This window comes from Danio rerio, chromosome 24, assembly GCF_049306965.1.
Source record: "Danio rerio strain Tuebingen ecotype United States chromosome 24, GRCz12tu, whole genome shotgun sequence".
Lineage (NCBI taxonomy): Eukaryota > Metazoa > Chordata > Actinopteri > Cypriniformes > Danionidae > Danio > Danio rerio.
In genome coordinates this window covers 16,512,488-16,535,386 of record NC_133199.1, presented here as the reverse complement: position 1 = coordinate 16,535,386, position 22,899 = coordinate 16,512,488, and the positions used below count along the sequence as shown (strand labels likewise).

The window sequence follows — 22,899 nt, the reverse complement described above, 5'->3', positions numbered from 1 at the left end:
GTAGAAACAAACTTTGCTCTCCAGATAGCCAAACTAAATGAGGTACACAATTATAGGCTACATTACAAAAAGATTTTTTTTTAGGATAATGACTTCATAAAATATGACAATTCATTCATTAATTCTGAAAAACCTTAAGACTATACCAAACCATGTTATTTTTATGGTATTTATAATTTTTTCTCATGCTATATTTTATGTTTAAGATTGTATTAAGTCAATGTAAACATGAGCGCTGTGGCTATTCTAGTAGTTCTATTATTAAGGAGGTCATAAACAGCTTTATTTTACTTTATATTTAGTAAAGATCTCAAAGACTATAATGTTTTTCACTTTTACTATAATGTTATCAATATTTATACATTGAAAACATTATCATTTTGATGTAATAGGCTTTGTCTGTGTTGTTTTGACCTCCCTTATTAGATCACACAGTTCGAACGGATGTATCTGATTTTACAAGGAAGTACTTGATGTTTTGATGTTTGGTTCTTGAACGAATCAACCACTATTCAAGCCAGTTCACAATATCATTCAAAACATTCACATTTCAGCAACCCCAGATTGATCAGTGTACAATATCAAAGCAATGTGATTAGAGAGAATATAGCTCAAAATGCTCTATAAATCACTCCTGTAGTACTTTAATGTCATACACCGATCTATGTCTGCAGCTGAACATGCCTAAAACAAAAACAATTCTTGAGTCAAGTACTGATTTAGACCAGTTTTTAAATCACCAGTACATTGAACAAAAACTTTCATTCAGATGTACTGAGAGCCGATGAGTTGGAGATACTGAACATCCATGTAATTTTAATTTTAATTTTTAATTACACAAATGCACTATACCTTCATCAAATGCATTGAAGGCATTTTCTTGTCAGTATGTGTGTTCTTGAGAATCAAACTCTTGACCTTGCTGCTGCTAACGTCACGCTCTATTGGCTGAGCTATAGGATCACATACACTAAGTGCATCATTTTTGAAGCTACTCGACCAGTAGTGAAACGCAGTCCAGAATTAGTTGACTGCAGCTGCATTTTCAAAGATTCCGTGACCTGGATTTATGTAACTAAAAAAAGTTGAATCCTAATAGGTAAAAGGCAAGCTGCAATCCTGATCTACAATTTCAACATTTTCTTCAGGCAATCTTTTTCATCTTTTTCAGTCCTTTTAAGGTGCAATGTTGTGGATATAAGCTACATTTACATTAGTGCTCTTTTGTTTTAAAACCTCAACACATCTATACTTGAAAACGGAGACATCTGAAACGCTGCATAGTTCCTTTTAGTTTGACAGCTCGGGTTTTGATTTTCTTTTTACTGTAGAATAACCATAACAAACTTTTAAAAGTGGGTGCTCACATTTCCTCGCTGTTAAGGGTTTCTTGTAGGGCTTGGCGATTAATCTAAAAGTAATCAATTCGACATTCAGAAACTATAATTGATCTAATTTTTACAGTTTAATACCTTTTTTCCAGAAGGCTGATTTACACTTCTGTTGCCACCTTACAGCCACATCTGATCTCTGTTCAAGTACGATGGACCTATTCTTGAGTTTTACGTTGCACTACATTGACGAGGATTGAAAGCTGTGTCAGAGATACCTTGAGACAGCATATTTTTCATTACATTCAAATTATTATTTACAATAAAATATTTGTTTACAGAAGGTGCAAGAAATGCGCTGTTTAAAATATTATTTAGAGGATATGCAATAGTTTTGTTTTATTATTATTTAGAAAAGATACTACTTATTTTCTATTTTCAGTATGAAAAACATTTTAAACAATCATTTCCAAAAGATAATTTTATAAGTTTTATAAGAAAAAACGTAACTTGGTTTCAGGCAATGTGTGTTTTAATTTCAGCTGTTTAGCATTGGTGTTAAATAAATAATCATAGATAGTAGTGTTTCCTTCAATTATTTTAAACTCAAGTAATCCTGCCTTCATTCAAAAATCTCTCACATGTAATATGTGAGCACATTTACTGAACAAAACTTGTCAGTGAACTATGAGAGCAAAAAAAAAAAAAAAAAAAACTTCATTCATTAACCATAATAGAGTAAAAATGTTCAGTTAATTGAGATTGTGCCTAATCGCCCAGCCATAGTTTTGGGAACATTGCTTTTTTTTTCTGATTATGTTGACTTTCGTTTAATTTTTCTGATATCACCACAAGTAAAAAAAAAAAAAAAAAAAAAAAAAAAAACAGAGAAGGCAAAAAGGTCATCCTGACGTTTTCTTTGTTTTTAAGTGGCTCAAGGTTTAGCGTTTAGCTTAGTATAAGTTACATTTTAGTTTGAATATACAGTTTAATTGAATGTCTTGAGTATTGCCCATTTTTTCTGCATTATAATAACAATATCTTTAAATGAACCTGTGCCTTACAAAAGCACACAATGTATTACAGCACTGCTATCCTGACATAAATAAATAAATCAAACAGCTATACATACACAGAAAAAGTTACACTTAAATATGTACCGGACAAAACATCTGGTTGCTAATGTATTGCTTGCTAAACTAGCAAGCGTTTGTTAGCTTTAAACAGAATTCTTACCCATTTCTTTAAGTCAAATTTAAGCACTTTTCAAGAATATTCCAGATGTGTTTTAAAAATTTTTAAGAAATTTACAGGTTTGGCAAATTACATATTTTCATATATACGTATATTATACAGTTTATATACACAGAGTATTTCATGCTACATTATATGAGTAGCTATTTCTTATATAGCATTCAGTATAGTAAAGTATTCTAAGGAACAATTTAGATTTAGCATGTTTGCCCGAAGCTCAACATCACTCTCTTTAATGTAATTTAATCACATCTTAAATGTACTGCATTTCGTTGCATTATACTTTTACATGTGTAATGACAATAAAGTTGAATCTAATCTAATCTAATCTAATCTAAAAGAGACAGCCAGATTATGCTTCAGACTTCAGAACCTAACCTAACCTAACCTAACCTAACCCTAACAATTTCAAGCACTTTATTATAAAAAATTGCACATTATAAACTTTAAAAAAACACCAGATCAAAAGCCTAAAAGAACTCAATTTAATTCAGTTTGGTTACCTATTATTAGTAGTAGGCTATATATACTAAATCTTTGGTATTTTATATTAAACGTGTAAATAATAGACATACACTCACCGGCCACTTTATTAGCTATACCTGTCCAACTGCTTTAACGCAAATTTCTGATCAGCCAATTACGTAGCAACTCCATGCATTTAGGCATGTAAACATGGTCAAGACATCCTGCTGCAGTTCAAACTGAGCATCAAAATGGTGAAGAAAGAGGATTTAAGTGACTTCACATGAGGCATGGTTTTTGGTGCCAGACGGGTTGGTCTGAGCATTTCAGAAACTGCTGATCTACTGGGATTTTCATGCACAAGCAATTTCAGGGTTTACAGAGAATGGTTTGAAAAAGAAAAAAATATCCTGTAAGAGGCAGTTCTGTGGGTACAACTGCCTTGTTGATGCCAGAGGTAAGAGGAGAATGGCCAGACTGGTTCGATCTGAAAGAAAGGCAACAGTAACTCAAATAACCACTAGTTACAACCAAGGTATGCAGAAGAGCATCTCTGAACGCACAACATGTCCAGCCTTGAGGCGGATGGGCTACAGCAGCAGAAGACCGCACTGGGTGCCACTCCTGACAGCTAAGAACAGGAAACTGGCTACAATTCCCACAGGTTCACCAAAATTGGACAATAGAGGATTGGTAAAACGTTGCCTGGTCTGATGAGTCTCGATTTCTACTGCAACATTCAGATGGTACAGTCAGAATATGGTATCAACAACATAGAGCATGGATTCATCCTGCCTTGTATCAATGGTTCAGGTGGTTTTAATAGTTTTAGTAACAACTGAGCATCATGTCAACGCCAGAGCCTACCTGACTATTGTTGCTGACCATGTCCATCCCTTTCTGACCACAATTTACCCATCTTCTGATGGCTATATCCAGCAGGATAACGTGCAAATCATCTGAGACTGGTTTCTTGAACATTACAGTGAGTTCACTGAACTCAAATGGCCTCCACAATCACCAGATCTCAATACAATAGAGCTCCTTTGGGATGAGGAGGAACGGGAGATTTGCATCATGGATGTGCAGCCGACAAATCTGCAGCAACTGCATGATGCTATCATGTCAATATGAACCAAATTCTCTGAGGAATATTTCCAGTACCTTGTTGAATCTATGCCACAAAGAATTAAGGCAGTTCTGAGGGCGCAACTCGGTACTACAATAGTAAGGTGTACCTAATAAAGTGACCGATGAGTGTACACATTTTCATAGGTTTTATCTTGTTCTCATACGAATAATAGGGGAAAAAAACATTTCTTTCCTCAATGCCATTTAATACTAGTTGTTTATAATGAGCACCATTATAATTTTAATCATATACAGTTTTGCATTATTAGGTTATGCATATACTTTTTGCCATGTTAAAAGAAAATGCACTAGTGTAAATTTAACCTTATACTCTATAACCCATGAGATTGATCTAGAGATTTATGTTCTGTGTATTTTGACTCTACCTGTGAGCTTTTCTCCATCTCCATCATCATGCGTTCATGTTGCTCTGCGATCGACAGCGTAGCAGAGTGAACTCTCTGATAGATCATCTCACCTTCTCTGGTCTGAAACGTGAACAAACCCTCCCCGGTATCACACATCCTGAAAGAGAACAACACACGCAAACACACACATCCGTCAAGCAATAACAGCTTGTATTATTTTTCACAACACTCACGCTCTGGTTGTAATAGTAGGACTTTAAAAGGCAGCCTGCAGGAGAAAGCATATGTTAAATGTTGAGCACCTTCATGAATCAGCGAATCGATATCCAGAGCAGCAGAATCAGGACTATTGGATTTAGGATGAAAACATCTTGTCAGACAAAAGCACTTCCTACTAGAAATGAGTGTCGTTCACACACCTCCCGGACTCGAAAGTGAACCAGGTGGAGTCTCTGCCGTATCTCCTTAAGGAGTTGAGTGGCCACATGACCAGCTTGACTCTGGCATTATGAATGTCCCAAAGGTAGATGTTCTCGTGAGTGATTTGCATCGTACACTCTCCATAGATGTCCAGGTTTGGGGTCGGCATCAAGTATACGTTAAATCTCTCTATAAAGAAGAGTAAATGAAGAAAAATTATAATCAGTCAGAATTACTGCAAACTGAGGGTTTGTTGAGATTATATATATATATATATATAATAATATATAATAATAAAATAAAAAATAAACATTAAATAAAAAATATTTCAATTAACTAAATAAAAACAAAATAAAATAGTCAGCTCATTCTGTGTCCTAACAATAATAGAAAATAAGCCAAAATATAAAATTAATAAATAAAGCTGAATAAAATATATAAAAATGTATAAAATTAATTAATAATAAATAAAAAAACGCAAAAATTCAATAAAATAAATACATTTATACAATTAAATTAATAAAATGTAATTAAAATATAAAAGACAAGAAAATAAAAACAAGAAAATTAAACAATACAAAATATAAAAATAAAATAAAAAATCCAATCAAATAATAAAATTTTATAAAAATATATAAAAAAATAAAAAAATATGAAAATTAAATAAAAATAAAATAAAAATAATTAAAGTTTATAATCAATTAAAAATATAAAAAATTAATTAAATTAAATTAAAATTACAAATAAGATAAATTTGTGCAATATAATTAATTAAAAATATAAAAATACAACAAAAAATAACAAAATTAAACAAGATTAAATACAAAAATATATAATTTAAACAAAAAAATTACATAAAATCAAAAAAATTACGTCAAACAATATTAAATAAAAAATAAAAACTTAATAAAATGAGAAAATAAAATAAAATTAAATAAAATGCGTCACCTCATTCTTCTTAACCCCTGATAAAAGAAATAAGCCAAAAAACTAAACAAAATAAAATAAAGATAAATCAGTCAGCTCATTCTGTGTCCTAACACCTGATAAAAAACAAGCTAAAAAATTTAATTACATAAAATAAAAAATTTAATTAAATTACATAAAAAATGTAATTAAATAAAAACATACAAAATGAAATAAAATAAAACAGCATATACAAGAATAATAGCTTGACAAAAGTTTCTTAAAATATGGGTGCAATAATGCAACATACGAGTTAAATATGGTTCATGTAAAAGCGAACAACATTTTATCTGATCTGTACTTTATTAAGATATTTAAAATAACAACATATAAATACAAAATGTCATCCAAAATGTTATCTGTAATGTGACATTTAAAAATTAAACAAGGTATCAGATGAAAAACAAAAAAGAAGTAGAATTAGACCTTTTTTTTTGTCTGCATCAATAAAAGTGGTTGTTGTTTGCCAGAATCAAGCCATGAAACCCCATGAGGTCAAGGTTGCAAATAATAATAAAGCATATTTTTTGCAAGAAGTGACGTTTTTAATATAATTTGATCCAGACATGTATCCTGCTGAATAACAAGTACAGATAAAGCACAGCCAATACATCTTTGAATTTAGATTAACAAAGTTGACTGACAAAAACCTAGTGGAATTACCTGAAGTAAAGAAACGACCAAGGTTCATCAACCGCAACATCTCTGACAGAAATTGCCAGTTGTCATATGTGAAAGAAAATTCATGAAAAGGTTCCCGACTGCACTTTGATTGACGTTTCTTTAAATAAAAAGTCAATTTGCTTAAAAATGTTGCGATACGGTCCATTCAGCTGTCAAATCTACAGACATCTGGAGTAAAAATGCAGCTTTTATTTGGGCAGCTGAAAGATTTGCTCAGCCTGAAGATGACAGAATTAAAGCAGATCTTGAGAAGAATTCAACAGAGCCATCTTACATGATTATTATTTCCCCTACTGACTATTCTCCTGTCTCGCAGATTCGGCTCCTGCAGCGCAAAGGTCAATAGATTGTTGCCATAGAGCTGCAGTTGATCCAAACCACGGCTGAAGTAACCACACCATCTCAATTAACTCCAAAAGACAAGGGTGCACTTCATAATCCAAATTAATAGCGCCTAATTATACCTAATGCTTCAAAATAAGCTATGTGTCTCTGGAGAGGAAGAGGCAAATGTAATGTGGGGGGCTATTTTAGGGATTGTGAAAATTAACTCTGATTTAATTATCGCGGACTGCCGTTGGAGGGGTCTAATTGAAGCGCAAATGGCAAACTCTCTGCTCGTTATTCCTCAGCTGTCGAACAGCGGAGAAATGATCATTTCGCTGACCTCCAGCTGATATAATCATATACCCATCCAGCTCTCGTTATGAAAACAAATCAATATTTGCCTGTCATTTGATTGAAAAAAAATGTGATGATCACTCTGTATGGCATCTGCGAGCAGCTTAATGCTTGAATGCTCCAGCCACACTTGGAGATGAACCGCTATTGATTTTCTAAATTATGTTTAAAAACAACTCTCGTATAAACACAGACAATCGTCAGACTGAAACAATCTGATCTTGGATAAGAGATGAGGATCCCTAAAGCAATGGTCCACAACCGCTGCGGTTTCAGAATGGACTGTTCTTGTTCTTCGTTGTGATTTCAAAAAATAAAAAGTAACTTAGCTTAACCCTCCAGGGTCTGAGGTGATTATGGGGCTCCTAAGATGTTTTGACATACCCTGACATTTGTGCTTATTTCAGCTGCTTGTTACATAGCACTGGCCAACATGTATTTTTTTGTATTCAGCACAAACTGTGCTACAATAATATGTGAGAAATTTTGATGTACATGCTTGCGTTTTTTAGAAAAAAAAAAAAAAAAAAAATATATATATATATATATATATATATATATATATATATATATATATATATATATATATATATATATATATATATATATATATATAATGTGTGGTTAGTGGACAAAAAATGTGGCTGAAATGAGGTAAAAAAAAAAAAAAAAAAGGAAAAAAAAGTAAGCTACAGACTGACTGGGCCTGAACAAGACTTTTGCGTAACTAGTCTTGTAGACTATTTACTTTACAATTGTGTAAAAACTATTCTGTTCTCTCATTCAAAGAAAACATTACAATGATTTACATTTTGTAAAGTCTATTTTGGGTTATCTCAGCTGTTGCATGGGAGGGACAATGGTCATGAATAATTCACACCTGGAGAGACAAAAGACACTCCTCCACTGACTTGAGCATTGTAAAGCAATGTCCAGCTGCAAAAACCAGCCCAAACTAAATGCTTGTTGTATTATGACCATGTAAAGACTCTGTACTTAAATGCTAAGCACAACTAGAAAGTGCTCAGCATATATAATTACACCCTTCACAAATCTATCTTTTAAATTCATTTATATAGCAATTACAGCGTTATGGATATTTGCAGTAAAACTCAAAACATAAATTCACATAGAAAGTATATGTTAACATTATATTAAAACTTTTGGTTATATTTAACAGAACTACTGAGCACAGATTTAAGGGACCAGAAAAAAGTTGCTCACTAGAAAACAAACTTGAATGGTTTTATTTTTTTTATTTATATTTTCACATTTATGAGGAAAAAGTGTCATTATGGATGTGACAGATGAAAAAATGTCACTTGTGTGACTTCAAATAGAACAGGTTGAAAACACTGACAGAGACATTTTGAGCATTTCTAAAGAACCCAGAAACAGTTACCGTGATTTGGTAATTACCGTACTTGGCAAGGTTGACATTTGCATGGAATTGTCCATTTATATATATATATATATATATATATATATATATATATATATATATATATATATATATATATATATATATATATATATATGCGTGTGTGTGTGTGTGCATATACATTAGATTAGACAGTACTGAAGCCATATCTGGAGCTTATTTAACATAATAACTTATGATAACAGTCCAAAAACTAGTACACCCATATTTATGTTATAGAAAAATATTAATTACAAATTTAAAAATAGGAAAAAAAATAAAATAAAAATCAAGAGAAAAAAATTACTAGGAATAATAAACGGCAAAAAATATAATAAGAACATATCAGTTTGCAACATCAAGCAGCATAACGAGCAGTTTTTTACGTCTAAAAATGAATAAGTGAATGGGACCGGAAGTCTCGAGCCAAAAAGATTCAAATGGCTGCACCCGCTCATCAGCGAAGAATAAGGAGAATACCCAAACCCAACCTAACAACTATTAATAAGCAGTTAATGAGTAGTTCATTGAGCTAAAAGACTTAGTTTGGTAATAGTGTGAATTTTAATTTAAAAAGTGACCAAAAAATAATAAAATACAATAAGAATATTTATTTAGTGCCATTTTTATAAATGTCACTCATTCATGTTCACCAAAAGGTTGGTCATGCATGAAAGAACATGATAACACAGAGAATCTAAATGAAATTGCTCACCAGGGTAAAGATATTCATCTCAGCACACAATGTTTCGAGGTTTAAGTAATTTTGGAGACTAAGGGCCCTATCATACACCTGGCGCAATAAGGTGCAAAATGTTGCTACTTTTTAGACCAGAGCAACCTTAATTTAATGTTTTGTGCCACTTTGTTTAAATAGCAAATCCATTTGCGCCACTTTGTGGACTTATGGGTGTCTAAAAAAAGTGTGTTAAGGCGCATTGTTGGCTTGTTGCTTTTTTGAGGAACTGAAATTGACAGTGCCGTTGACCAACTAAAAGCTGCCCTAAAGTCCAGCACAGAGCATGTTAGTTATGCATCTATGCAGGTCCAAATGCACTACTACCTCCATGCTTTCTTCACCTTGTTTTTTTTTTTCTTTCAGTTTTTTCATGACAATTTGCATTTGTATAATATTATTATTATATGCATTGTTATATTTGTTTTAATAAAAACAAGATTTGTCCACCATTTGTTCATACAAAATGAAACTTTAGTCGAACAAATGCATGGAATTTAATTAGGTTACCAAAAACAGCAAACATTTTTTTAAACAAGTTTTAAAAACTTATTGAAACAGTTCAAATTAGTTCTTTGCAATAAAACTTGAAGGTTCTTCCTTTTACCATCTTCTTTGAAACTTTAAGCAGATATCCCTGTGAAAAATATCTTTAAAATGCATCAAATTTCCAATAATTTCGGTTTTGGGAGTCAATAGCAGCAGGCCAGCATCATTAGGACTTGCAGTCAGATGATCAGTTCTTATCTAAAGAGGCAAAGAACAGTACACTTTCATAAAAGCCTTCGCGTCAAAATTCTGTTCTAGACTTGCCCATTACTAATTGGATTTATTCCTTATATTTCACACGATAGGGAATTTGACAACTGTGTGTATATTTGATTTCTGTGGGAGACAAGAGAGAAGTCTTTCTCTGTGCTACAGTCATTGCTGTTCATTAATTTCTATCACAGGGTTTTACAAAATAACAAACAAAATAAGGGACTTTTGTTTAAGTGAGTTGGTTGTTTTGTAAAACACTGTTCTGCACTGCAAAAAAAAAAAAAAAAAAAAAATTGACTTAAATGTTATTGTCTTGTTTCTGGTACAAATTTTCTAAATATCATTAAATCAAGAAGCGGTTTCTAGACATGAAAAAATTTACATATTTCATTTAAAAATAATGTCAAAATTAAGTGAGTTTTTCCTTAAGAAGCACCTGTGATGAAAATCTACTTTTGTCAACTGTTTGGACAGAACTGTGTGTAGGTATAGTGTGTCCACTTTCATATCGGAGTGATATAAACACAATAAGTCTCTTTTTTAAAGTTTACTGACAACAAAACAGGATCCAAATCCCTCCCATTTTGAGGCTCACCACAACGTGAAGTCGGTGTGCAGTTTTCCCACCCACCAAATTGGTTGCCATGTCTCCATAATAACAGAACAGAATTTTTTTTTTTGCAAAGAAACTGGGATAAAAACTTATGTCACAACTCTCTGTGATCACCTGCACCTCAATAATTAATTTTAGAAGTTTAAAACGTTTAAGTAAATATGTGTGTGTGTGTGTGTGTGTGTGTGTGTGTGTGTGTGTGTGTGTGTGTGTGTGTGTGTGTGTGTGTGTGTGTGTGTGACTCAATTTCAGAAAGGTTTGAATAAACTCCTCCACAAATACATCAATTAAACGTACTTGGTGTTTTTGACTAGTGACCTTGTTTCAGCTTTATCCATGTCTGTCTTTATCACTGACTTCTGTTTATCTGATGTAACGAATGAGAAGCAGACACGCATGTTGGAGCAGTAGTCAGGGAGAAGCAGCTCATTTGGTTTCAAAGCCGCAGCCTACAAAAACAGCTAGAAAAGCCTTCAGACAACAAAATAGGCAGATTGTACAATAAATATAATAATAAATAACCTGATGAGTATTTTGAGCTGAAACTTTACAGAAACATTTTGGAGACACCAAAGTTGTATCTTATATTTGTAAAATAGGTGCCCTTTAAAACAAGCTAAATAATATGCCAATGGGACAAGCAAAATATTTTTTTTTCTTTTGACACAGTTATTTAGCTTACCCATTTGGCAGATAATTTTTCTTGTTTTAAAGAATAACTTACTTAATTTTAACATATTATTCTTTAAAACAAGACAACATGTTTTGCTTGTCTAGAAAGTGCTTCCTGATTTAAGAATTTTAAGATATTTAGACTAGAAAAAAGACAAAAACTCAAAGTAAGAAACCCATTTCTGCAGTGTATTAGCATGGTACAGCCACAATAAAAAATACTTCAATTTTTTAATGATGATTTTGATAAAAAATCTGAATGATGAAGTGTTTATAAATTGACACTATTTTAGTTCCTGAAAGTGACTTTATTATTGTATATCTATGAATAAAAAATACTAGCAACTGAATGTTTTCGACCACTTAAAGTACAGTAATTAATTTTTGCACATTAACCAACTCCACTTAATTTCCACTTAAAGTTCACTTTCAAATCTGCATTCAGCAGCAAAACTGATCTGAAACCACTGCTTTAACCATTTGGCCAAACACTGCCTCATTCATTTAAGAAGCAAACGAATTGTATTGGCTTAGGATTCTCGCTCATTCTCCTAAGCGTTTTCTCGCTGAGGTGTCATGCACATTCATCGTGCTTTTTCTTCTGCGCCATAATCTCATCCATCTCTATGACAAGCTTCATTATGGCCTGATGCTCTGATGCACGGCAGTGGCCATTAGTGCTTAGTAAAGAACCTTGGCCCGAGCAGATCATTTATAAACATGAGAACAGACCTGCAGGGACTGTGTTTAACAAACACATTTGGTCCCTGTAATAGAATCATTTAGGCAGCACAAGAGGAAAAATCGCCCAAAAAGCCAGGCTCTAATTGGATACTGACCGTTCTGTTCCCTCTGCACCCCTGCTGCTAACAAGTCCGGTTCTCCCAGGCTGATGTCATTAAGTCTGCTGCCCAGACACTCCAAACACAATAACTTCCACCACTCCTCAGCCTCCAGCTCTGTGGACACACACATTCACATCGTCATGTTCATATGCAAACATACAGGAGAACAAACAAACAAACAAACAAACACATCTGGAGATTTAGCACTAATCCAAAAATTGTCTGAAATAAAGGCTCAAAAGCTGTTACTGTGATAGTACCTTTCCAAAAGGTGTTTTATATTCCACAAAAATGTTCATGTTATCACATTTAGGTAAAACACTCAAGGTATAAAAAGTTCCAAAAAATTTAGGAAAAATGTATGTAGTTGGGGATATTTTTCAAATTGTTACTTGAAAAAATAACCATCCTGCTAATTAATGAATACATAAATATTGTATAAAGCACTTGTTATGCTTTAGTATTATTACTAATTATCAGGTTTAATCTTTTTGTCATTTTTAAAAAATATCAGAACAGCTTTGCTGTGTATGTTTGTGACAGGTAAAAAGAAAATTGGCTTGAGGTCCTTTTTTAATTTTCCAATCCTGTTGCCCTATTTCTGACAAAAGCTTTTCTGCCTACACTCTCTACATTGTATATACAGTTAAAGTCAGAGGGCCCTATCATACACCCGGCGCAGTGTGGCGCAAGGCGTGGCGCAGTAGTCTTTTGGTAGTTTCAGCTTGGCGCAAGAGTCGTTTTGAGGCGTTGCGCTACGCTGTTTAAATAGCAAATGCATTAGTGCTCATTTGTGCACCCATAGGCGTTCTGGTCTAAAAAGGAAGGCGTTCTGAGGGGGACCGCTGGCGCGTTGCTATTTTGAGAAACTATAATAGATTTTTCATTAGACCAAAACTAACCCGGTCTAAACTCCGGCGCAGAGTTGCGCCTCGCTTACGCACTGCTTAATACACACAAGAGAGCAATAGGCAAATATCTTTACATATGACAAAAATTTTAATATTAAGGATATATATAGAATATAATAAGACTAGATATAGGATATCAATATATAAAGGATTAAAATATTACAAAACACATTATTTTCTAGCCTACATAAATATGAAAAATCTCTGCTTTTATGTCTTCATTCATAACAATTTGCTTTTGTATAATGTTATTATTATTAAGAGTATTATTTATTTTATCCATATTTATATTTGTTTTATTAAAAACAAGCTTAGATTTGCTCACCTGTCAGGTTTTAGAATATATGGGGCATAGCAGGTGTATTTGGAAAGTATATTGACCACACTTGGTCATTATTGATCATTTATTCGTTTGCTGGAAATTAGAACTGAATTTAGAAATAGTTTTGAAACAAATATTTGCACTTAACAAACAAAATTAATTATTTATAGGCTAATTGATGTCTGTGCGTAAAGGTTTCCCTGTCCAAGAGCGAAAGTGAAAGTGATCCATTATCTCAGTAGATGCTCTGTTTAACAGTTTTCTGTTAAAAAACTGTCAACTGTTAACTGTTTGCTTGTGAAATGCTCATTTTTTCCACTTAGACTTACTTTGCGTCCTGTAAATAGCGAATGCGCTCTTGGCGCGACGCAGCTGGGTCTTAAAGGGAATGGGAGATGAGACTCTAATTGGTTTATTCTCAAAACACACCTATAACTCAATAATAAAATAAACTCAACCCTTTTAGCCCATGCGCCTTGGCGCAAAGTGGATTTTCCCGTCCGTAAATTAGCAAAAATGCGTTCTGACACGCCCTAAAAGCGTTTTGCGCATGTACCGTCAAAATAGAGCCCAGAATTTTCAGCCCCCTTTGAACTTTTTTTTGTTTAAATATTTCCCAAATTATTTTTTTAACAGAGCAAGAAGATTTCCCAATACGTCTGATGTTTATATTTTTTTTCTGAGTATAGTCATATTTGTTTTATTTCGGCTAGAATAAAAGCGTTTTTTTTATTTTTTTAGAAACCATTTTAAGGTCAAAATTATTAGCCTCTTTAAGCTATTTGTTTTCAATAGTCTACAGAACAAATCATCGTTGCCCAACTTGCCCAATTACCTTAACTTGCCTAGGTAACCTAATTAACCTAGTTAAGCCTTTACAGTATATGTCACTTTAAGCTGACTAGAAGTGTCTTGAAAAATATCTAGTAAAATATTCTGTACTGTCATCATGACAAAGATAAAATAAATGATTTATTAAAACTACTATGTTTAGAAATGTGTTGCAAAATTCTCCTCTCTGTTAAAAAGAAATGAGGGAAAAATAAACAGGGGGGCTAATAATTCTGACTTTAACTGTATATTAGGAATGACACAATACTACCATGGTACAATAATATACATATGGATATTGCATTTTTTTGGCTTTGCATTAATATAAAAAAGAATGTATTTTGCATGTTACCCATTCCTTTAATCCTGTAACTTCCTGTCTACCAAATGGTATGTAAATTATAAAATTATATAAAAAATATTTTGGCTGTTTTAAATAATGACTGTTAAAGTCATTTGAAGAATGACTGTTTTTAAAAGACGTCAAACAATCATAATCTTGTTGCACTGCTACACTTTATTTAGGGTTAATTGTTAAAAAATAAGAAAACGTGTTAAATGAGAGATTTTATGGAAAATCAAAAAACATAAAGATGATTTATTGGTCTTACACTTCATATTTTTCTGATTTTTATAGTATTTGTATTAATTCTGGTAATTTTACCATATATCGACATATACTTTTACCATATACTGACCATTTAGTAGAGGTTGATTTTTTTTTAGAAATTATGGAATGTGTTGGAAAAATTGCATTGAATGTGTTAACTAGTGACATTAGGAGATAAGAAAGGCAAGGGAGAGGCTTTCACCTGAAAATGAAAGTGATGTAAGCCCAATGTAAATAAATAATGAGTAATAAATTAAGTCAAATAAGAAATAAAAAATAAGAAATAAGAAATTCTCTTAAATAAGAAATGTAAACATTTGGGAAATTGTGTTATCTGCAACTTCCTCATTGTGCTGCATCATAAAAGAATCTTATTCCTGCTGTCTGTTTTTAAAACTAATCAAACAACTGAAGACACTAAAAATAACTCTGTTCTAGACTGAATACCTATAGCTTATTATATTATAGAACAACTCTTTTTAATGGATACAGTGAAGATTTTATACAGTATGCAGTGTTATTTCATTATATTTTTCAGTGCATGTAACTAAAAACTAATGTTATGTACATGAAGAACCTGAAAAGCACTGTTAATTTTAGTATTATTTGTGCTATTGAATTCATTTTGTATTGTATTTAGATTACAGAAATTTATTTTATTTCTATTTGACTTTTTTACTGAGCATATCATATACAGAAATGTACACAGACTGTGACCTAAAACCAAACATGTATGTTATAAATTAATATAAACAATTACAAAATAATTTTTCATAATTTATAAGTGCAACATGACACACTATTACAGGGATGCAGACCAAAAAAATAAATAGCAAACGCATCATGAAAAGTTACAATCTGAATGAATGAATGTATAAATATATATTTCATATAGGTAGTAAAAGTCATACACATATTTAAAATGTCCAAATGTGCAATGCACCTACACAATAGAATAAGGAACTGCCCCAGTGAAAGCTTTCATTTCTTTATTTCTGAGAGTACCAAAAACAAACTGATTAGACTGATGATAAAGGTTATTTTTTGTTCCAGTCAGCCTTTCTAAGAATGAATAGTGATGTTTAGAGATTTCTATGAAACTAAAGCAGGCTGTGGTGGTTTCTAGACACAAAGGAGTGCAGTGATGGACAGACAGACACATAGAAGTGACAGACAGACAGGCAGATCGACAGTCAGGTTCATAGGTGTGGACACAGTGTCTAAAAATACTCGCCAAGTGCCAAATGAGAGTAAAAGCAGGCTGTCAAGCAAGGAAACAGAATTACTGACCATTTTTAGCAAACACAATGATGGAAGCACATCATAGAGGTTTGCATCAGCATTCAGTTTTGGTGTTTGCAGCAAATGGAATTTTCAAAAGCAATTTTGTACATGTAGAAAACATGCAGTGAAGAGTATTAATTTAGAATATAATGTGTCTAGATGTCATTCAGAGCACGGAAAGGGCTTTATTTTTGCTGTTCCATTGTTTTGCCGATTTTTTTTTTGTTCCATTAACTCAAAAGCCACGTTCAAATGATGGCTGTTAAGTTAAAGTGTGCTATTATTTTTCTTATGTCTACATGTATGTGTGTGCGTTTGTGTCTATGGCTGTACATAAGAAAAATGTGTAAGGGGAAAAAATCTGTTTTGCTTTTATGTTTTGACTCATTTTATTGTGTTCTTGAAAGATGTCAGTCATGCTGAATCAAGCCAGTGTTTATTTGATCAAAAACTATACAAACTTTACACAATATCTAACACAGCTCTTTTCCATTTGAAAGTATTAAATATATTAGTAATATTCAATATATAAATGTTAAGCAGATTTTCATAAAATCTACAGTATATTTATAATAAATCTATTTATGGTATTTCTTATCCCAAACATATCAGTTTCAATAGATAAACAGAAGTACACACTTTAACCTACCATTAGCTATAGTGGCTTATTACAGTACCTGCTGCTATTAAGATAGACTGCTTATCAGTACTTATGAACTACATATTCTGCACTACATTTCTGCATCTACATCCCTAATATAACAGAACCTTAATATCGATCACATTTTTTTTTCTAACAAGCACTTACCCATGCTTGAGATACTTTTCTAAACTCTTAACACAGACTCACACCTACAAAACACAATTGGTCAAATGGATCATTTTCTTTTAAAAAAATACATTTTGTTAAATGTATACTAACTCCACATTATACAAAACAGAACATATCTTTGTCTGCACACACTAACTTTACCAGTACACTGGAAATCTGACTTAAAATGAAATGACTCTGCCAAAGAATAACAACACTTGTTTTCACTTCACAAGGTACATGTAGTCAATCTATATAATCCAGGGGCCTGTTAAAAGTCATAAATAAAAGTCATTTAAAACAAAGTGTGTTTTTTAAAATGTTTTTTTTTTTTTTAATTAAAAACTGCTTTTATTCTAGCCGAAAGACATCAGATCAGACATACTGTGAAAATGTCCTTGCTCTGTTAAAAATCATTTGGAAATTATTTAAAAAAAGAAAAAAAAAATCAAATAATCAGGCTATTAATTCTGACTTCAACTGTGTATATATATATATATATATATATATATATATATATATATATATATATGTATATATATATATATTCTCATGTTCATTTCATCGTTAGTAAATCCAACGCGAGCGTGAAATCTGGCGTATGCAAAGTTTTTGTGCTTATCCAGCGTTGATACATGAGGCCCCTGGGGATTGTCTCGTTTGACTCATGCTAGCAAATGGGACTTCCTGTATAATATGCATGGTAACAATGATAAGCTAAGTGCTAATAATGATTAGCTGCATGCTATTAATGACTATCTAAGAGCAATAACATTTGCTAGAAATGCTTGCAATTTATTAGCATTTGATCAATCATGTACACAAGCGTTGCCATTTAGTAACAGCTCAGCAACCACCTAGCAATGCCTTAAACATTTTAGCAATTGCCTAGCAACCACTTTGCAACCTCTGTGCTTCCTACCAACTGCCATTCCCAGTCCTAGCGCAGACACGAGTTTCTCCTGCAACATTAAAGTTCGTCGACAAATTTTAGGTTCTAATTGTGTATCGATTTTTAACTGGTTGGACAAATGCTTGTTAGTGAATGAAAACCTCTGTATTAAATATCAAATTAGGAGTTTATCGAAAAATCGAACTAATGTGAGAACTGTACCTTAAATAAAGTGTTGAAACAGTAAAAAAGTGTCAGTTTTTTTATTCATAAGAATAAAGAAAAAGAATCAAACCATCATATTGGAAAGATTTCTAAAAGATCATACCACTGATTCCACCACAAGAATAATTTACATTTTAAAACATTCACAGTTCTTTAAGGTGTCACTATTTTACTGTATTTACAGACTTTTAGGATTAAAATAGTCCTGGAAAGAGGGTCTTAATTATTCCAAATTTGTAAGAGTGACATATTTATAGCATCCTTAAAGAATAAACAAAAACTAAACTACATTTAAAGGCAGCATATTTTCTCAACATGGGCATTATTAGCAGGTGTAACAATAGCTATTTTCGCCCCAGAGTGCACACAAAAGAAGAACACAAATAGCACCCTGTAGGAGTGGAGCATGTTGAGTAAGCCACTTGCAAGTATTTATATGACTTCCTGTTTTTGTTTTATTGTTACTGGCAGTCAATTTAGAAAATTCTTCAAAAGCTTCTGGCTAATTGACAACAGCCTCATTCTAATGAGCTACCCTCGCAAATGAACATCCACTCACAAACACCTACGGCAGTTTTAGTGCGATGACACAAAGCAGTGCGAGCACAAATTATGACTATATGGCAACCACAAAATGAGCTTTGTCCACACTGTTTCTCCATCTGACATGGCTTTGAAAGCTTAACATTATGAGATTACATTTGTCTAATTATGTGCCAAGTAGTTTTCTAGCAGATTCATGACCTCGCCGAGCTTGCTTTCAGCGCAGCTTTTTAAAATAACAATAGATGTCAGTTTGATGATTCTGTAAGTATATTTCAGCTGAAGCAATTGAAGCTTAAAATGAACATGGTATCTTTTCACATTTTCATTTTGCCTGCTTGAACAATGTGAGCAGACACGATTCAAAATAGTCAGTCAGAAAAAAAGATTTATTGTGATTTTACTTATTCTAAAATGCATTGTGGGTAGTATAATAAAACACGGTTGAAGACAAAATCATTAGCCCTCCTGTCAAATAATTATTATTTTTAAAAATATTATTATATCAGGTGCGCTTTAACAGAGAGATTTTTTTCCCCCAACACATTTTAAACATAGCTTTAATAACTAATTTCTTATGCATTATTTTTTGTTGACAGTACATAATATTTTACTAGTTACTTTGCAAGATAATAGTATTCAGCTTAAAGTGCAATTAAAAGGGTAAACATGCTGTTAATTAGGCAAGTTAATCAGACAATAAGAAATCAGACGCATATCAAATGTATATGTGACATTCAACTTCATATTTGGATTTCACATGTTAAAAAAACGAGGGTGACATAGTGACTCAGTGGTTAGTCTCCTCACAGCAAGCAGTTCACTGGTTCGAGTCTTGGCTAGGTCAGGTGGCCATTTCTGTGTGGAGCTTGTATGTTCTCCCCATCGCCTGGTTTCCTCCTGGTGCTGTGGTCTCCCTCACAGTCCAAAGACATGCGCCATAGGGGAACCGAATAAACTAAATTGGCTGTAGTGTACTGCATGTGTGTAAATGTAAGAGTGTATGGGTTTTTCCCTGTACTGGTGCATAGATTATGCTGGATAAGTTGGTGGTTCATTCCACTGTGGCAACCCCTGATGAATAAAGGGACTAAGCCAAAGGAAATTGAATAAATGAATATAAAAAAATGTACATCACATTTGCAACACATTTCAAAATATTGGCATTTCTGTGTGTGCTCCGGATACATGTCTATACACATGTATACAAATACACACACACACACACACACACACACACTGTATATACCTGTATATTCATACTGTATTTGCAATTCCAATTGACATCCATCCAATTGCCTTTACTAATTGCCATTTTTGTAGCCATTCAGATAAAACACATATACATTTTTAATGTCTACTAATATGACTTAAAAAATTATAAAAAAAAATAAAATAAAAAAAACATTAAAAACTTTCATTCCAGCCACACAAAAAGTATGATTTTTCCAAAAGAAGAAAAAAGAAAAATAATATGAAAATATATGAAAAACGTCTTTGTTCTGTTAAACCTCACTTGGGAAATGTATACAGATGTGGCCCCTCAAAATGTGCGTTTCTTCAGTGTTGCAACTGAAGAAACTTAGCAACTTTGCTGCTATATTCAGATACTTTTTAACCCGTCCTGAGTGACATCTTTTTAAAAAAGAATCTAGCAACAAATCTAGCGACTTTTTTTCGGTGTAACTGGAAATTTTTTCATAGACGCTCATGTGTTCGTACTGTACATTTCTACTCTTTTCAATGAACCGCATGGGATTCAGTCAGCCTCTCCCCCGCCTCAGAGCACTCACAGGTGGCCCAGTCCTCACACAGCAGTCTCTCCCACCTGCAGCATTAAGAGCAGATCAGCAATCTGTGTACCGACGGCAAATGTTTTAGCAACGCGAGTTTAAAGGTGCAGTAGGTGAATGTCTTTAGAAACCTTTTTTGTTGTGCAGGTTGAAAGTCTCTTCACAGTCCAATAGTACTGGTTAAATTAAATGATCTAAATGTTTGTATATGTATTTTTATATTCTGGATAAGACATAAAACTAAAAAATGTTTATCCAATAAAATATTGTTGGGCTGACATCTCCCATAATTCCGATAAGCAGCTCAAACTGTCTGTCAGGAAATGTAGATTCAGACTTCTGCGCATCTGTTCACGCATATCCGCTATTCACGCGTGCCTGCCTGCATAAGTGCCGCATGTCCACAAGACACAGACAGAAACTTTTGAAATTCCTGAATAAATATTGGAGTAACTTCTGCACACTGGAGGAAGGACGACACCTTGGCTGAAGTATTACATTAGACAGGTAATGTTCTTTTTTAAAACTTGGTCAGGTTAAGCTTATGTTAGGGTTTTGTTATAATTGACTTATACTGTATGTACAGACGTGTTGTTCAGCCGCTGAAATCTCCCGGTGAAAGATTGATGTGATTATTTTAAGTTTCACAAGGTCCTTTGACAGCATCCATAATGTAGATTTTATTTAGTTTAACAACAAAACACCAGTAAATAGTGCTAAACCTGCTTTATTGAGCTAAAGTTGCTTTTACTTTCACATTGGTTAATTTTTAAACAATGACAGCCCTCCTATACTGTTTACCATGCTTTACTGAATATTCGCTCTGAAATAGCATGCAGGTATGACTTAGTAATACATGTAATTCCTGCACGCTGACGGCCAAACACTAACAAACTGGCGAATGACATGAACTAGTGGGTTGTCTGCTGTTGTGACGTGGTGCTCGCGCTTGCGATTTCAGAAGGTGTGGCTTTGAATCACAGTCGATCGCCCTTATGTTAAAAAAATTACAAAAATTTCATGAGAGGGTTAATAATTGTGCCTTCAACTTGTTTTAATCAAATACTGTATGTCCAAATCCAGATGTTGGGGTAATATTTTTATTCAGTTTGTCCTTATTTAACCCTAAAAATAGGTTGAAACAAGCATTTTTTAAAATGTATCTGTAACTTGTCTAACTGATCATTTTCCACATTTTTTTTTCCTCCTCCTTTTTTGCTGCATTTTTTGCATGGCCTCTCTCCTGAGACGGTGACCTTTAAGTGTGTTTAAATTCACACACACTTTTGGGCCCACTGAGTGGAAAATTGGATAAACAAATACTTCATCAGCATGGCAAATTCTCAAGTGTTCAGGCAGCATGTGCACAAACACAAAGATGCCTGGTGGAATCACAGCACTTCACAGCACACCGTCTTCACATGGTTAATGGTTCACCGCAGCGCAGGAAATGAGAAGAACTACATGATAAAGAGTCCAGAGAGAGAAAATGGGTCAGGATGGATGAAATAGATTAGGACTGCAAGAACAAATCAATGATAAAAATAATCGATGATGACCATGTCAGTGACGCCACTTCATATTATAGTGAAAAATGCATTTACTGATGTGGGAAGAAAAAAAAACAAATTATATATATATATATATATATATATATATATATATATATATATATATATATATATATATATATATATATATATATATATATATATATATATATATATATATATATATATAAAATTTATATTTCACTGCTTTATACTTACAAAGCAACCCTTTTAATTTAGCAAAGCAGAGCATCTTTGTACTTAGATTATGTGAGTATTACTGTTAAGGTCTATTCAAGACACATATGACTTATATTACTCTGCTTAGGGTAGAAAAACAAACAGATTTTGTAGGAGAATCAACAGTCTAGTTGTGATGGTCCAAAATCCATATTCAGGCATCTTCAAAGTAATCCACATGACACAGGTTTAAAAATAAGTTTTTCCCTAATAAATTAGTCATTTTTAAGAGGGAAAGACATTGTGTAAACACTTATGTTGCTGCATCTATATATATATATATATATATATATATATATATATATATATATATATATATATATATATATATATATATATATATATATATATATATATGTTATTGAAGTTCCTTCAAGAGGAATTTTGGACCATCAAAAATCATCATGCATTTATGCATGTCTTGTAATAAATTCAAGGTAAGCTTTTTCGGAATTTAAATCCATGACCTTGACATTGCAAACACTGTAAAATGCAGATCTTGTATACATTATGAATATTTGCATAATTTCCAGTAACAC

General features: G+C 32.7%; 1 protein-coding gene across 6 annotated transcripts in view; it reads right to left on the bottom strand.

The window, feature by feature from the left end:
- The window catches only part of dok6 (docking protein 6), a 173,498-nt gene that overhangs the window by 43,618 nt on the left and 106,981 nt on the right, over window positions 1–22,899 (bottom strand). For all 6 annotated transcript variants that reach the window (XR_012399227.1, XM_073940572.1, XM_073940573.1 and 3 more), the window contains 3 exon segments: window positions 12,343–12,462; window positions 4,969–5,158; window positions 4,568–4,706 (listed from right to left, as the gene is read on the bottom strand). Coding sequence is in view for 5 of the 6 variants with exons in the window: in XM_073940572.1 (XP_073796673.1) it covers window positions 4,568–4,706; window positions 4,969–5,158; window positions 12,343–12,462 (449 nt within the window). In the remaining variant the exon portion in view is untranslated.